At 41.2% G+C, this 17272-nt stretch overlaps 1 protein-coding gene across 1 annotated transcript; it reads left to right on the forward strand.

Annotated features, from left to right (window-relative positions):
- Nucleotides 1-25: 25 nt before the first annotated feature.
- Nucleotides 26-12833, forward strand: NUDT9 (nudix hydrolase 9). Its single transcript, XM_072863347.1, has 8 exons — nucleotides 26-453; nucleotides 2177-2413; nucleotides 3865-3960; nucleotides 4775-4861; nucleotides 6190-6301; nucleotides 6723-6869; nucleotides 7117-7201; nucleotides 8622-12833. Exons 1-8 carry the CDS (start codon nucleotides 320-322, stop codon nucleotides 8795-8797), a joined length of 1074 nt encoding a protein of 357 aa, XP_072719448.1. The 5' UTR covers nucleotides 26-319; the 3' UTR covers nucleotides 8798-12833.
- The last annotated feature ends 4439 nt before the right edge of the window (nucleotides 12834-17272 follow it).

Here is a 17272-nt window from a genome sequence, read left to right on the forward strand (position 1 = left end):
GCGCTCCGCCCAATGAGAGGCGAGCTTGTAAAGGGGGCCGTTGGCAGCGGCGGCCCTCGGGCGGGAGGGGTAGCGCGGCGCGGCCCGGCCCGGCCCGGCCCGGCCCGGCCGGTAGCGGGCGGCGCTCGGGGGCCCCGGCGGGTCCCTGCCCGGGGCTCGGGGAGCGGGCGGTAGCTGGGAGCGGGCGGTAGCTGGGAGCGGGCTGCCTCGCCCAGCCGGTCCAGCGCCCGCATCGCAGGCCTGGGCCCGCGGCCGGGCCCAGCCCTATGGAGCTGAGGCGGGGGTTGCTCCTGCCGAGGTGCGGTCGGTGGCGGCGTCGATGGTACTCCTCGCCGGCGCCCTGCGTGCGGCGACGGTGACCGGTTTCGCTCGGGCAGTCGCCGTGTTTTCTTTCACTGTTGCGCTGTCCGCCCAGCCTGCCCGGTGTGCTCTCCAGCGCCGCCCGCCCCTCAGGTACCGTGGTCTGTTGATGGTGAAGCTGGGCGGTGCCCAGCCAGGCTGGGGCTGGGGCTGGTGCTCCTGAGTCTCGGAGCCTGCCTGAGTCCGTGGTTCTGCTGGCGTTCGGCCCCGTTGAGGTGATGCCCTGTTCTCGAAGGAGCAGTCACCTCATCGCTGGGCCAAGATCTCAGCGCTGCCTTGCCATTCCCTGCCAGCTGAGGGGGAGCTTGGCACGGGATGTGCTGTGTAGCTGAGGGTGTCCCTTTTGGACATGGCAGAAACAAAAATAAAGTGTCCTTTAAACTGATGCAGTTATTGAAAAATACAAAAGTGATGTAACTTTGACCTGTGTGTGGAGGTCGGCACCCTATCAAGTGTGCCCTTTTCCCCCTCTCTGTTAAAGATTTTATGAGCCTTAGGTGGTTCATAGGTGAATTGTGCTGTTGAGAATATCACTTCAGCACTGAATGTGACAGCGCATGCATGCTGTAACCGTGACCAATACATTCTCAACTTCAGCGTGAAGCAGAACCTACTCTCCTAGATGCACCTGAAGATTTCATAGCATGAGTGAGGAGTTTAGAACTGGAACTATTGTTTTTGAAAAAGCCTGACCTGTTCTGCTAGTTATAATCTAATATTCATATCTGGGTTCAAATAGCATGGTTCATACTTAATGTACGAGTTGCCTTTTTTAAATCTGAAATTTGTTGGTCTCATCATCACCTTGCTCACGTGTTAAGTTGTTAAAACCTGGATGCATTTTCGCAGAGGAGATATATTTCCTTATATGCTGGAAGTGATTCTTTATTGATTAAAAAAAAAAAAGCTTTTCCCTAAGAACTTACTAGTCTCTTGTTTTTAGAGTACTCTTGTAGGTTATAGCCCCTTGCTGAGCTTCCTATCTAGAGCAATCCTCTTTATTTTTGTAATAGTTAAAAAAACATTGAGTACAGGAAGGCCTTGTTGTGTGTTGAAAGAAATCTGTGTAGAGTTTTTAAGAGATGGTGATCAGGCACTGTAACCCAATCTGCTGTTAAGTACTTTATTGTTGGCTGGTCTTTCAGATCCCGAAAACCCATGGCAAAATAAAATGACTAGAGATCTCTAGTATTTTTTTTTCTTGTAACTTAATTAGTTTGATAGTTTTAGCCTTCTTTGAAATTGAAAAACAAGGTATGTGTTATTCTACTCAGTATTGCACAAAATGATATTTTGATCGTGATAGCAACTTGTAGAGCTGTGTTGCTCAGGCTTTTGGGTATTTCATTCTTGCTCTTACCTGGTCTACCACTGGATGTGAGAGCAGGAGTCTTGTAAGGCTGGGTTAGTTTTTTGATGAAGTACCCACATGGAGATTTAACGCTCAAGCAGACCTTCCTGTTGCATTTATGGTAAGTATCTTTGAGGTGTTCCTTGTATATGATTAATAACTGGTCAGTGTTACACACAGTCTGGAATGGCAGTTCTAGTTCTCAGCTTCTTGTGCTATGAAATCTTCATTTGCGTCTGGTAGAGTACTCTTCTGCTTCAAGAAGCTGAAGGTAAAATTCAGAATTCGTTGGTCCAGGCATACATTTGCGTGATGCCTGAGAGAAGCAATAATATATTACTGAGAGCTGTTTTGTGGAAAAAGCCTAGTCTGTTCTACTTGCTATAATGTACTGTGCAAATCTGGGATTAAATAACAGGGTTAAAGCCTAATGAATGAGGTGCTTTTTCCTTTTTTTTCTTTCAGTAACTTGTATGCAAACTGTTGGTCCTGTCTTCATCCTGTTAACATGTTCAACAGTTACAATGTTAAGTTCTACCACAGCAAAGCTCTTACCTCCCCGTATCCAGGATCACATGTTGAACGTAGTCAAGTTCCTGAAGATAAAGTGAGCTGGCTGATTGAGTGGAAAGATTATAATCCTGTGGAATATACTGCGATGTCTGTTTTGGCTGGACCCAATTGGGCAGATCCCCAAATCAAGTGAGTGGAAATTGTGTCTCTCTTCTCCTGTGAACATGGAAGCAGGAAATAGTGATCAGCCCACTTCATAAGATCATCAGCTTAAGTGACATGTGATTCTACAGTGATGTGTGAAAGTCAAGACCTAGAAAGATGGTGGTTAGAGAACTGAATGGTTTGGGTTAGCTTTGAAGGTCTTTGCACGATTTTACTGAGCTGGTGATTAAGAGTGGTGTTAATTGGAATAATGGATGGCTGTTGATGCTGTGTAATGCTGCTTCTCTGTATTGTGAGCTAAGTAAAAATCTCCTAATTCACCTTAAGAATCTGGGAGAATGTTTTCATAATATACTTGTGTGTTTCTTCATGGATTGAATGCAAGATGAGAAAAGAATTAAAGTAGAATTGTAGTTCTTGAGTTGAGCGCTCTGACTCAGGAAATGTGACAGGTTGAATGCATGAGTAATTTTTTTTTTGTGAATGTATGTATTCATTTTTATTGATTCTGTGAATATATTCTCCTCTCAAGGAATGCTGTATGCTTCTTGGCTAGAAAGTTAGATGCATGCATCTAGTGTAACTTGTGATAATGTGAAATGGTGATTCCTGTGTATGCACATCTGTGTAGAAAGATCAGAAGATAATGGCACTTGAGGTTTCAGCCTTACCTTCCTTGTTTCCCATTGCTGTGTGAGCATGTGCTTCTCTTTGCTGTTAATTTGGTTTAGTATTCTGCTGATTGCAAGGCATACTACCTCTCAGATTCCCTAGGGCTGCTATGCCAAGGTGTAGTTGGGAAAGTGTTGTGTAATCTTTTAATAGGTTTTGGTAATACTTGAAAGTGCAGTGTCATTTTTTAGGTATTTGTGTAACTTCCCAAATGAATTATCTGTGGAAGAAGCTAGTCAGTAGTTTGAAACCTGTGATGATTGGAGAGGAATTGCTTTTGGGAAAGGAAATACACTTCTGTAGACAGCTGCTTCTCTACCAGTTTTCAGAGGTGCACATAGGAGATTGGCATTAAGCTCATTTTGAAAATCGGTGATTATTAGCTTGTAACTCTGATAAACCATATCTAATAAAAAATTCTGCTCAATTTTTTTAATTAGCAAAATATTTTTTAGTTTTATCAATGGATAATGTCCTTCTGTGTTCTGTAATCTTAACGAGAACACCTTTGAAACACTTCGCATCTCTCTAGATTTTCATTTAGAAAAAGTTAAATACTTTAGAGGGGTGTACTTATGTCTGCAGAACTAAATACAGGAAGACTGTCATCAGTAAAGGTTGAGACTTTATAGCCTGCTATAGAAAAGGGAGGGCCTGCAACTTAAGTTCTGATAAAGACTGATAAAAACTCATTGGTCAAATGAGTGTTGCCGATCTGGTGGTTGGCCTTCAAGCTTTTGTGGGGCAGAGGGGTGTTTTGCATTTTATAACTTATGTCTATTAAATTATTCTTTTCCACACAGTAATAAAGGTTTTTCTCCCAAATTCAATGAGAGAGATGGAGAAGTGGAGAGGAGGAGTCTGAACGGCTTGTATGTGGTTGAAAATGGGAGGCCCCGGTGAGTGGGTTTTTTGTTTGCATATTAGTTTCGGTGACGTAGTTTCAGAGCTCTTACAGGTCTATCAGTTTTGATACATGGTACCTGCTAGAACAAAATCAAGATAGTCTCTCCTAGAGACAGGAAAAATGATACCTCAGGGCCAGAGTTCCTTCTGGAAGAAGGTTGTGGCAGAGAGGCACTAAAAGGGTAGCCAGTACTACCACAACAGTGGGTTGTGGTGACACTGGAGTTGGAGAAGGTCTAACACTGTTAATAGTAGGGTGATTTGTTTCCACGGTTTGACCAGATGTTGGGCTCTAAAGCTTTTGTACCACTTGTGTGCTATGGTGGAGTGGAAGAGTATTTCCTTCCACTGACAAATCCTGGCATATCACAGATCAGTAATCTCACCTAAAAATAATTTCTTTTCTTTCTGCCATTTGTACATAATTGAATGCTCTGTGCATCTGTATTCTTGGAAACTAGATTCCATTTTCAGACAAGGTTGTGTGCACAATGAGAATAACGGTTGATCAGGAGTATCTCAGGACACAAGATCTGGGAAGTGACAAAGCCATTTTGTATATTTCCTTTCCCTGTACTATCAAACACAAAGAGGTTTATGAAGGAGAAAACTACACTTGCCCTTTAAAGCCTATGGTGGCACTGAGTGTATGTTGCTATCCTTTCCTTTGTTGTTATTTAAGCTTCTTTAAAGCTGCTTTTTTAGAATACTTGGAGCATATTTTGAAGCTGCTTTTTTAGAATACTTGGAGCATATTTTGAATGTGGGGAAGTAAATATGTTTAATGTACTGTGCCACTTATTTCAGAAATCCGGTGGGAAGGACTGGCCTCACAGGCAGAGGATTGTTAGGGCGCTGGGGACCAAACCATGCTGCTGATCCTGTTGTAACTAGGTAAGGGACAGGTGACTGAAAGGTGCCCTGCAGTAGAGCAAAAAACCCCTGCATTTTGCTTTTTCTGTGCATCTCTGGACAGGCTATTAATTTTCACGGGCCTTTTGTGTGTAAGCCCTATGTGTAAGCCCATTCAGATATGGGTATCTGCATGGAGAGATATATAGACATGTGGAACATGAATTTCATAATTTTTTAGTCTTTGTCTCTGGAAAAGAGTAAGGACTCGCTGCTAATGACAAGCAATTGCTTCTGAAATGCTGAGGAAGCAGATTTTAAAAAAAAACAACCCAGGAAGTGTAATTCAATAGAAATACATTATACAAGTAATCTTCAGTAATGAATTGAAAACTGAAAGGATTATGTGATACTTTGATACTGTATATGTAATGTGCCAAAAGGCCTTAGATGAGGCATGTTAAATTGCAGGAATAGGTTTTTCTGTCATAATGACTCAACTGCAAAAAGAAAAAGCAGTGTGCTTGCTTTTGTTCTGTAAGAAATACTAACTTGGCCTACTATATTATAGAAGGAGGTAGAGTTAGGCTGCTCTTTTTTTTTGTCAGTGAATGCTCTGTTTTAATGGTGCTTTTGCCAGCAGGATCTGTGTGTACATGCAAACTATTTTACACAAATAAAGCATTCAGAAAAGATTGCATAGTTAACAAAGGTGCAAGCTAGGAGGTGTCATGCTGAAGATAGAAGCATTGTGAAAATCCTCTTAATGCATTTTACTTCTTCCCCTTTTCAGAAGGCTGCGAATGCTACTGAGTTGTTTCCTTGAAAGTAAAAGAAATGCTGTTTTTATTTTGTCTTTGTTTAGATAGCTTTTGCTTTAACTGTTGGTAGTTCTTCTTAATTCTTTACTGAAGGCAATGGTGGGTGTTTGTGGCCTTGTGCTAGTGCTGGGTGAGCGGTTTGGCAGTGTTGCAGCCTGCATGTATGTTCTGTTCTAGCAGAAGGCATACTTATCCTCTTGTTATGGATAGGCACAAGTGCAGCTCGGTGAGCGTGCTGCTGACAGGATTGCTGGATGTAGCTCTTAAAGGAGCCGCTGCTATCAGCGCAGCTACAGAAATGTGGCTCTTGGGTTGTTTCTGCCCTTTTGGCTGAGGAAAACACAGTTGGTAGAGGTGTGCAAAAAACTCAGTGTTTTGCCCTTTGTTGCGAGCTTGCTGGATGGCATCTGTCAGTGTCCCCCCTGTGACTGTTCTGTCTCTGCTTTGTTTGCCTCCACATAGGTGACAGCATGGATGCCTTGCTGTTCCTCTCCCAGGCCCTTGTGTCAAGAAGCAGCAAAACATGTTCTTGTTTGTCATTTGCTGCAGGTGGAAGAGGGACGGAAGTGGCAATAAAATTGCTCATCCAGTTACTGGCAAAAACATCTTGCAGTTTGTAGCTATCAAGAGGAGAGACTGTGGGGAGTGGGCCATTCCAGGGGTAAGAGCAAAGCTCCAGAGACAGTAGATGCTTCCCTGCTGGTAAGGCCACAAGGCAGTAACTGACATGCGGGTTATAAAAGCGTGCTTTTTCATGAATGACCTTGTGTTGCAGAGGTGAGGAGAAATGCTCCTTAAACTAGCTTTGCCCAAGCATCACCTGGTATGCCTTCTGCTGTTTCTGCATTGCAAGGTGGTATTTGTGTTTAATTCTGACCATGTCTTTTGCTTAATGCAGGCACAATTTAATCCGTTGCAGGTTTTGAAGGATGTGTGTGCTCGCTCTTTACAACTAAGTATAAAGTTCCTCCCATGTCCACAGTATGATGCAGGTGGATGTAATATACTAAGAGCCAGTCAAAGGGGAGTAAAACCAAGTGGAATCTGAGGGATAGTCACCTTTTTTCTTTTCCCCCTCTAAGGGGATGGTGGACCCAGGGGAGAAGGTTAGCGCTACCCTGAAGCGAGAATTTGGGGAGGAGGCCTTGAACTCCTTGCAGAAATCGCCTGAGGAGAAAGTGGAATTGGAGAAGCAACTTCACAAGCTGTTCAGCCAGGAACACTTTGTGGTGAGCTCTGTGTCTCTTGTGATAGCCTCTTGAGCTATGCATGTAACTCGCAGCTGTATGGAACTTGAAAAAGTGTAGCTGAAATGAAAATAAGCTGTGATGCTCAAGTTGTCATGGTGTAGGAAATGGAAGGGACTACTGAAAACTCTGTAAGGGCAAATGTGTCAGAGGGAAATAAAAAAAATCTTACTGATTCCACCTTGTTTGTTGTAACACTGAGCTTGTTTTGGTTTGTTTGGGGCCTTAGGTGTACAGAGGATATGTGGATGACCCTCGTAACACTGATAATGCCTGGATGGAGACGGAGGCTGTAAATTATCATGATGAAACTGGTGGGTATCTCCATGTGTACTCTTAGTTGCCTTTTACTCTATATGTTGATTTGAAATTGGGACATAAGTTGCGCTGAGATTGGCAGTGAAATTGGGGGAGTATGGAAGTCAGATGTAAAATATTGGATTAAAACCAATGGGCATGAGGGTCTGTTGTCTCCCAAGATGTTCAGCCATGACAAGTAGTTGTCATTCCCCTTTGGTTTCTGTCAGTCTTGAAATAAAGAACATATGGACTTTGCCTGAAAATTTATTCATTTGTTAGCTAGTTCTAAGCTATGGACCATGTGCTTCGTATGGAGATTGAACACTGGACAAGGGTTCCTTCTTGTCACTGTATTTATTTTGAGTTGGTTTAATTTCCCTTTTTAATGAGTCTGGGGTGGAAGGATAGTCTGTTTCTTTTGTTATTTTTCCTTTAGTAGCTAGTGTGTTCTTCAGGAGCATTGCCTCTAGCCACTGGCAGATTTCCACTGCATTTATTGCTTTGGTGTTGTAATTGCTCTGAGACCTTTTATCTCGGTTACTCTGCCAGAGTAATTGTTGGACCTTATTTTACTTCTATGAATCAGTAGGAATGGGCATACATTGCTAGTTCTTAGATTGATCTGTTATCTTGGATTCTCATCTCTCACCTTTTAAGATAAATCAATCTAGTTAGGTGTCTCTGACTTGTTCAAGTCAGAGACTTAATATAGTGACATTTCCACTGTGTTTTGGGTGGTAGATACCAGTGGTGAAGTTTCACATGTCACTGGTCCTTGAAAAGGACCAAATCAGCTCCCAGAAACAGTGAAGATACTGTTCCTTTGGTCTTTGTTTCTAATACACATTTTGCAATACTTTTAAAAGCATTTCTTTGGTTGCTGTCTGTGAATTCCTGGGACTCTTCTTGGAAACAGAGTAAGAAACTTTGGAGAGCAATTCAGAAGCCTTTCTACACCCCTCCTTAAGTACTATTTTTGATTTTGGGGCCTTTAGTAAAATTTTAATTATTCTGGTTTTCCACAAACATGTAAGTTTCAGAATTCAGTTTGTCCTGTACAACAGTACCTGAGAAAGGAAGCAGTCAAATATTAGCCAAACAAAAATCAAGGCAGAGGGATTAGCTAAACTTGCAGTAGTGAGCATGTGTTGTCACAATGATTTCTAGAAACTTGTCATGCTGCTGATGGTACCCTAGGAGTGGTGACAAGGAGTTAACATGACCTCTGCCACTCAGATTTGCCTTAAAATAGCACAAGTATGAAAGGTTTCTGGCATAGAATCGGTAAGCCACTTAATTGGCTTCTCTCTGAGAAGCAGTTGAAGGTTGCTGCCTGTGAAGGAGCCATGTGGAAGGGTGGAACTGATCAGATGTGAGAAGAAAAAGCAGGAGGGAAGATGCAATAGCATGTCCTAACTCTTGTTTTGTGAACAGGTGAGACAATGGATAATTTGCCTCTGGAAGCAGGTGATGATGCTGGAATAGTGAAGTGGGTTGACATCAATGAGAAGCTCAAGCTGTACGCAAGTCATAGCTACTTCATTAAGCTTGTGACTGAGAAACAGGGAGCCCACTGGAGTGAGGATCCTGGTCCTGACTGCCAAGAGTGATGTAAATGAGGAGCCAATGGACACCAAGGGGAGAATATGTTTTCCAGCTTTGAAACAGATGACACTGTCCTTTTGAGTGGAAATTCAGTGAAAATTCTGTGAAACTCAGCTGGCAGAACACTCGGCAGTGATAAATAGAGGCTTTTTCAGAGACTTCAGATTGCTTCTTTTGATTTCTCAGTGTGAAATGAGATGAATGTGGAGCTGTTACCTTGGTTTGCTTTCTTGTCTTCATTATTTGCAGCCCTTTCATAATATCTGCAGGTTTGCATGACAACACTGGGATTCTCACTGGTTGTAGTTCAGAGGCTGTTCACTTTAGCTCTGTATTTTTGCAGTGATTTCTGGTCAGGAGTATGAATTCTTAAGGGATGTGAGACTTGTAGGATGATAACTTGAATAATGACTTAAGTGCTACATAATAAAGTGAAGTTTCTTTTCTGAGTCATTTCACTTAACGTCTTTTCAGTGATTTTTCTATTTTGAGAGATTAGTTTTCACATTTAATTGCTTTCTAGTTTACAGTATGGATGGTATTCACATCTGAATGTCTGACAGTGCCTCTATCTAAAAAGATAACTGTTGGGGGATGTAACTTGATGACTGATTATTGGGAGCTGGATTTCAAGGTTGGTCTCTTCCCACTGCTTATGGCAATACAGCTGTTGGGGAGACTGTGCCATAAACAGGATCATTGGAAAGAGCAGCCTTGAAGTATAATCTTATAAATTGTGGTGGTTTTTTACAGTTTAGGTAATGTAAGTAACTTGCAGTCAGGAGGCTGATGTGGGCCTTCTGTGGCATCTGTGCTGATAACAAGAGCTGCACAACAGTTGCTGACATTTCTCCCTGTGTTTTTAATCAAGGGGTAATTACTGTTAATTGTGTAATAGTGTCAAGAGTTGGTGACAGTAACAGCTAAAACTTGTGGTTGAGACCTGGGGAGGGGATCTTAATGAATTTTGAGTCATGTGTTGAAGTAGGGTGGTGATAAATGTCATGATCTGGAATTACCTTGTGTAACAGTACTGTGACATGCTCATGCATTGTTTAGACGGTTGGCCACATCCTGCTTAACTAATGAATTATTTTAGGGCTTGCTCCTTTTCAACACCACCCCTTCCTCCCAGTTAGCTAATGAAAACTGGAAGAGTCATGTGCGTTTATACAGGGAACCCTGGGAATCTTGTAGAGTTATTAGTATGTTCCTTTCAAAGAAAAAAGTAATGCTAAGAGTTATTAATCTTTCAGTCCTTGCTCACCTCTTCCTGCACATTTGATTTCTTCTGTGGTCTTACTAAAACAGCATAAATGCTTTCTGTTGCAGTAGAAGCTTCCATAGACTTGGTTTACGCAAAAAGTCTTTCTTCAAATCATAGGTAAGATCTAGTGGTTGCTTAGGCAGAAAGGATTTTGATTCTGTCCTCAGCATAGTATGGGGACTGGGTAATATCTGGTAGGGCCATGCCCAGACCTAAGAGAACCTATGCAACTCAGAATGGACAAAAGGCATAGCCAGCTTCAGGAGTTCCCTTCCCCTTTCTACTACTGGTCTTTGGAAACAGGATCACTGAAATGACTTGGGTATATTTTTTTCTTAAGAAAAGGTGAAGACAACTAAGAAATTCGATGCTCAGCATTTATTCAAGCTTAACAAGTAATCAGACAAGGTTTGAGAGAGCTGTGCACTATAACCCACACTGGCTTTAGAGGTGGGCATGCGAAACAGGACTTGGTTGTTACTTATCCTCAGTTTCCAGTGCACTGGTGAGACAAAAGGTGGGAAGGAGCTGTAGGAAGCTGAAGATTATCTAGAAGCAACAGTGTTCATGGGAGACATCCGTAGTTTTCCAGGTGTCTGCAGAGTAAGAAGAGAATGGCAGGTTAGAATTAATAGCTGTTAATTACTTTAATGTGCAACTAATACATTATGCAAAGCAGGCCCCTAGCAGTGTACTTGGGTTTTGAAAGCATGACCACAAGAGCAGACCCTTCTTAAGTTCATGGGAGGTGAATGTGCAGCTCATCATGGTTGAGAACAGGGGTGACTATACTGTGGCATGTCAAAATATCATGATTTTTGTTCTTGAATGTTACTGTTTACATACAAAGTGCTTAACATAAAGTACTAAAGATGAAAACAGGATAAAATAATTTCAATTCTGAAAGTACCACACTCAATGGGATAGAAAAACTGCACTGTTTCCATAGCCAGTGTGTTATTCCTAGAAAGCAAAATTTCTGTAAAGAATCTTTTCAGTCCTCACTGGTCTTGTGTTAAAGCCTTTTTTTGACAGGCTAAGTGGACTTGGCTATATGTGTTTTGATTGTCATGTTTCCAGGAAAGCTTTCTGGTTAGGCAGTTTTCAGTTGGAGTGTGTGGTCTTAGACGGTATGCTGTACAGAATGCAATTACTTTATGTGTATCTCATTACCTTACTACTCAGGTCTTGATGCTTACTTGCATCATGAAGTTTGTTGCATAATTACAATATTGAAAGTTTATAAGTAAGCAAATGTAGTGGCATTTCTTTTCATTTGGCAAATCTTCTGGAAAATGGTCAACTTGCTATATGGGTGATGTTAGCTTGTATATTAATGCAAGTTAGATGTGCTGGAAAGTGTTATTTTTCAGCCCTATGTGTCTCTAATTTATCCTAGACTGCTTTTTTAAATATGTAAGAGATCATCTATCCCCAAGGACTGGGATACCCAGACAAATATTCAAAGAATATCTAAGGAACAGCAGCAGAATTTTGAAAGAGTTTGTAACCTCTTTTCAAGCTGAAGAAATATGTGTTTTTGTATTAAAAAAACAGTTACCCCATAGAATGTATGTCTGCTAATTAGAAAGCAAAGTGGATTACTGTCCTTGAGCTTCAAAGACAAATCACAGTCCCTCCCCAGCTCCCTTCTATGGTAGTTTGTCATTCAGAAGCTGCTTTTTCAATATCCCTGATGGAGTGCTCCCTGGCCAGCTACAGCTTCCTGCAGTCTTATGTCCCATTGTACTACTGGACAGTTCAATTATCTCAGACTTGAGCTTGAGCAAGCTGCAGAGCAGCCTTCCGGCCTGTGTTCTCAAAGAAGAAATGAGCAGCTTTCATGAACCCATATATTTGCTGTGAAAAGAAGGTCATCTTGTGTCAGTATTTTCCTGTTCAGTACCAAAATCCCTAGTTAAATGCAAATGTTAGAACTAATGAGATTCTGTTAATTTACAAAGAAAAGACTTACTTCCTCACTACTCTCCGAGCCAGACATTTCACTACTGCTATCCTGTAGAAAAAGAATGAATTGTCTTAGAGTAAGGTATAATTCCTCCTGCTTGTATTTCTCTTAAAAAAATATATCAAGTACTTCATTTTAGTTTTGATTTTTTTATTTTCCTGTTAGAAAGCAAAGATAGTTCTGCAAAGGGAACTTATTAATCTTCAATGTCTGTAATACTGTCAGCTGAAATAGCTACTGGAGAAAACACGGGCCCCATTGTTGGGCTGGGTATGAGCTTGTTACTAGTGCTTACAATTTTTTTTTCTTTAAAGTTTAAGGAGGGCTCAATAAGAAGTTGAGAATCTAGAATGGTAATAACATAGATAAGTTTAGGCCTGTACCAAACATGTGGTACCAAACTGCTGTGTTTAAGGCTGCATTTTAAAAGCATGTGAGTTCCAGTTTACAATGTTAACATTTCCGACATTGGATGCCTGTTTAGTTTCTTCTTCAGTACTTACTGTGTTCGCAACAGCAAGAACCATGCTCAGAACACAAGAAAGCAACAGGAACTGCATTTTGAGAGAGAGTCCTGTGAAGCAGATCAAAAACAAAGAGTTAGTGTCCTGGTTTTGGCAAAAGGAAAGAACTGGGAGGGAGTATGGCTCTCCTCCATGTAGAGAGAAAGGAAAATCAGATAGCAGGAGCTGTTCCCAGTTGAGTATGGTTTGTGGTGTGAGCTTAACTGTCATCTCTATTTTAGTTGCTCATGTACATGGTCAGGATAAGTAATTATGGAATAAAGCTTGCTATACTTCTGGTTCCTGCTGCCTTGTCTGTGCTTTGAGATCTTGTCAGCATTTTACTTTTCATTATTTCTGTCTTTGATTTTACCTCTCCCTAATTTTACTCTTTCCTAACAATGCTTATGGAAGCCTTTTGCATTTTTTTGTTTTAAGCAACAGGCATAGCAACAGAGCATTGGTATTTCAGAGTAGTTCGTCACACACTCTTTTTTCAGACTCACAGAATGGTTAAGGTTGGCAGGGACCTCTGGAGATTTAGTCCATTCCCCAGACATGCACGACCAGGGTCAGCTAGAGCAGGTTGTCCAGGACTGTCCAGTCAGGTTTTGAGCATCTCCCAGGATGGAGAATCCACAACCTCTCTGGACAACCTATGCCAGTGCTTCACCATTCTCACCATGGAAAAACCTTTTTCCTTCCCATTCACTGTCATGCAGTCTACAGCCATACCCCAAATGACTTTTGTTATGAAAGTTAGTCCAGGTAACATTAAAGCATCTGTATTACCTTTGAATTGCATGTTGAACAGCTGGTCAGTGGATCAAAGTCGGCTGGCTCCAATGATAGTGCTGTGTGAACGGCTGGTGTCTATATACAGTTTTGAGTACAATGGCTTACATCAGAAAACCACAAGACATCATGAATTGTACTTTTTTAAGACTTTTTGGATGTTTAGTTTACTTCTCAGCTGATAAGCCTTTTTTTATATGACCTCTACTAATCCTGGGAGGATTGACATGTTTGGCAATGGAAGCATGTGTGCTATAAAAGGAGTATTTGTTGTGTATTTTTTCAATATAGATATTCTGACTGTAAGGTGTCTGCACTTTAGTGATGCTGGAGGAATACTTGGGTGATAATGCCTAGAGTACTGATGCTGCTAACTGAGAGGGAGTGTTACAAATTAAAAAATGACCTCCTTTTTCCTGAAGAAATGGGAACTTGTGAATTAAAGTCACTGCTTTAAGGCCATCTGGCTTTTGAGGCCATCTGTATACTGGCAGCATACTTGCAGTTCGAGAGCTGTGCTTTCTGACATCTGACTATATGCAGATTAAGCAAAAAGCTATTGAAAGATAAGTCTCTAAATAAGTTTTCAATTATGGTGTTTGCTCGGTCCTTCTGTTGGGTGATTATTTTAGTAGAAAAGTCTGAACTGGTAAATAAGTTTAATACATGTATCTGGGAAAATCTTGTAGGATGCAATTCAGAAGAAGCTGGCATTATGCTGGATCTCTTCAAGACCACTGACATCAACAGCTCATCTCTGTGCTCTTTTCTAGGGGTATATCTGAGGGTGTAAAGCATAATACATACTTGTTGGATCACACATGCACTTGCAGCTTAATAAGGATGCAAGGTGACCTGTAAATTTGTTACAAAGCATCCTATTTGCCTGTTGTGGAGGCAATAGACTAGATATTGGTCATAAAGCACAGGGATGAAAGAGTGGACAGAAAACATGCTTTTTATAGGATTTTCTACATTGGCGTGTTTGTGCAGTTATTTGTTGACTAGTTGGAAAGATTGTCCTCATCCTCAATGAAAATAACTATTAACAGTGACTGTAAAAAAAAAAAAAAACAACCAAACACCCAAACAAACAAACCCAAAACCCCACACACCAAACAAACAAACAAAGCCAAAAACACCAACCAAAACCAGATAGAAATGGAAATACACTTCAGATGTATTTGGGAATTGTCCTGAAATGCTAATAGGTTCTTTTCCTGTAGAGTACATGCAAGGCCATCGAGAGGAAGAACGTGTTATCTGGAGTTTATAGTGTAAGGATGGGGTTTTTTTGGGAAGCATTCATGCAAAGCTGATCAGTGTTTTGCCACAAAGTGTAAAATCAGGACCCCACACCTGTTAGCATGGACTGTTGAGCCAGAATCCACAGGTGAGGTGGTAGTCACCTGTATTTCCTTCTTTTTGAAGTCTTCCATGTGGCTGTCCAGGAGGACTGAAAATTAAACTTAATGCAAACACATCTGGTATCAGTACAGCCCTGATAAGGAGATTCAGATGGCCAAGTCAGTGAAAAGAGATAAGCCAGCTTGCCTTTGGCAGCTATATCCTGGTTTGTTAATGTTGGATCAGATCCTTGCACCTCTTCACACAAGAGGGAACCCGCTGAACTGAGCAATTTCACTAAATTTTGGAGGAAAGGTTTTGTGAGTTAACTGCTGTTCAGTGCCGGTTGGTGGAAACTGGACAGAGGTGGTGTTGCTCATTTGTGCTATTTATGGCATTCCGTCTGTTCTTAAGCCTAAACTAACAAAATATAGCTAATCATTTTTCTGTTTTTAAGCCTATTTGTGTTGTCTTGAAAGCTCTACTCGCAGTGACTCAAAGCCATATTTAATGGAGGAGGAGCTCATGCTTGCCTTCAGAGCTGAATGTCCTGCCTCATAGCAGGTGAGACCTAAATGGATGAGAGCAGGCCATTTCTGTTGAATTTATTGTCGTGAGGATTAGTGCATGTAGCTGATGAGGACGCTTGCTGTGACACATACAGTTCTAGGTCCCAAGGGCAGACTTGATCTACAGAGGACTTAGCAGTGGTTGTCCTGGATCAGAGGGAAGGATTCTCTGGTCAGGTGTTCTGTCTGTAGCAGTGGGTGCTTTGGCTTAGAATATGAGGAGAGACAAGTGCAGGTTGATATTTCTCCTGGAATATCCCACATGTTGTCAGTCTTCCATTACGGTTGGAAATTATGGCTGCATCCTGGACTTTGATATCCTTTAACAGACCTGTCTAAAAACATCTATCACCATCAGCTTTTCTTCTCACTTAACATTGACGTGCTGTTTTAGCTGAAATAGAGGGAAAGTCAGTAGGTCAGATAATTGTAGTCCCATTCATGTTATAACCAGGTGCACGCAGTGTATAAGATTGTGCCATGGTTTAAGTGTGAGCAATGAGTCCATTTTTGAGTTCACATATATGCATATGTACGAGAATATGTGTGTGTGTGTGTGTCTCAAAGGGTGCCTGAGTCTTGGTAGGAACGCGATTTCACTGTTGTTTCTCCCTTGTAGAAAGGGAAAATACTTATGACTAAACAGATGTTTAATTTAGGTTAATTAAAACTAAATGGAGACAAGTCTACAGAAGGTCAATAAAATTATCACTAACTTTATCTTATCTACTTTACAAAATGAAGAAATAATAAAGATTATTTATAAGTTAAGCTAGAATAGTAACAATATAATTAAAGTACTGACGGGGAAACTAGCTTTCATTTATCATCCTTACTCTTAATGTTCTTATAATTTGTAGATTAAATATTGGTGGTGCTTGGCCCCTCACGGACTGCAAGAGCTCAGGTGTAAATTTTTCTCATACTGTGACTGTAACATCTGTCTATGCATACATTTGCAAATGCTTCTTTTCTGTGACTTGCAGTGGAAAAGCAGAAGTGGCAGCATCACTGAGAATTTCAAAACAGGTGGGATGCTGATCTGCTCCTTAGTAAATTAGGTGCTTCGTATATCCACGGCTGTAATCATCTTGGTGATGGTCGTTTGCCCTGCAGAACTTGAAGTGTTTAAAGGAAAATCTTCCCTGTTCCCCCTGATAAATTCTATTTCATTGTATCTTTTTCTAGTACTTGGTTTGAGCGGAGCAATGGTGAGTATTAGCCTCAGTAGAGAATAGGTCAATCCCTTGTGAGTTGTACTTGTGTGAACTATATTTGATTGTTTTAAGGTGGTTGACTCCTGGCTGAGGAAAGAGCAAATAAGCAACAGGCTGCAGTCAGGCAGAAAAAATGCTGTCAAAATTACTTTTTCCCTGAGACATTTGAAGTCCCGGAGAAAGAGTCTTTTTCTTATTGAATTAACACAGAGAATATGCTTTTGTACATGCAATCCAGGTTGATTTATATACACTGCTGTGCGATGTTACAGAATGTGAAGTGGGCAACAAGTCAGGCTTACAGGAGAAACTGTCAGTGAAACTGGTTTTGGTGGGAAGTAATCTTTTGTTTGTGTAAGAAGTCTCTGTGTTGAAAATAATCGTAGCTTGATTCATTGTCTCCCAGGGCATCAGGCTGGAGTTGGACTAGGATTAGTAGCCCTTGCTGGTTCAAGGGCAAATCAGTGAGGGGCAAGTGGACTTCCACTATTTGAGCTACCAAAACAGCATTTCTGAATCTGATTTTCTTTTCACTGGAAAGGTGACATGGTTCAGGTGAAAGGTATTTTCTGATCTTCCTTTGTAGGAATAGCATTTGAGGCTGCTTGCTTACAGCAAAGCATGCCTGGAGTGTTTTTGGTGAAGTGTTTGGCTTAAAATCACACAGTTAATGGGATTCAGGAATAATCTCGTTCTGTCCCTGTTTTTATGCCTAAATTGTACCTGTCTTCAGGCAAGCAAAAGTTGGGAGATGGTGAAAGAAAGAGTTAGCATTTCTTTCTCAGGAAAAATGGTAGCAGTAGTTGGTGCTTT

The sequence above is a fragment of the Ciconia boyciana genome, chromosome 5 (assembly GCF_034638445.1).
Source record: "Ciconia boyciana chromosome 5, ASM3463844v1, whole genome shotgun sequence".
In the NCBI taxonomy this organism is placed as follows: Eukaryota; Metazoa; Chordata; class Aves; order Ciconiiformes; family Ciconiidae; genus Ciconia; species Ciconia boyciana.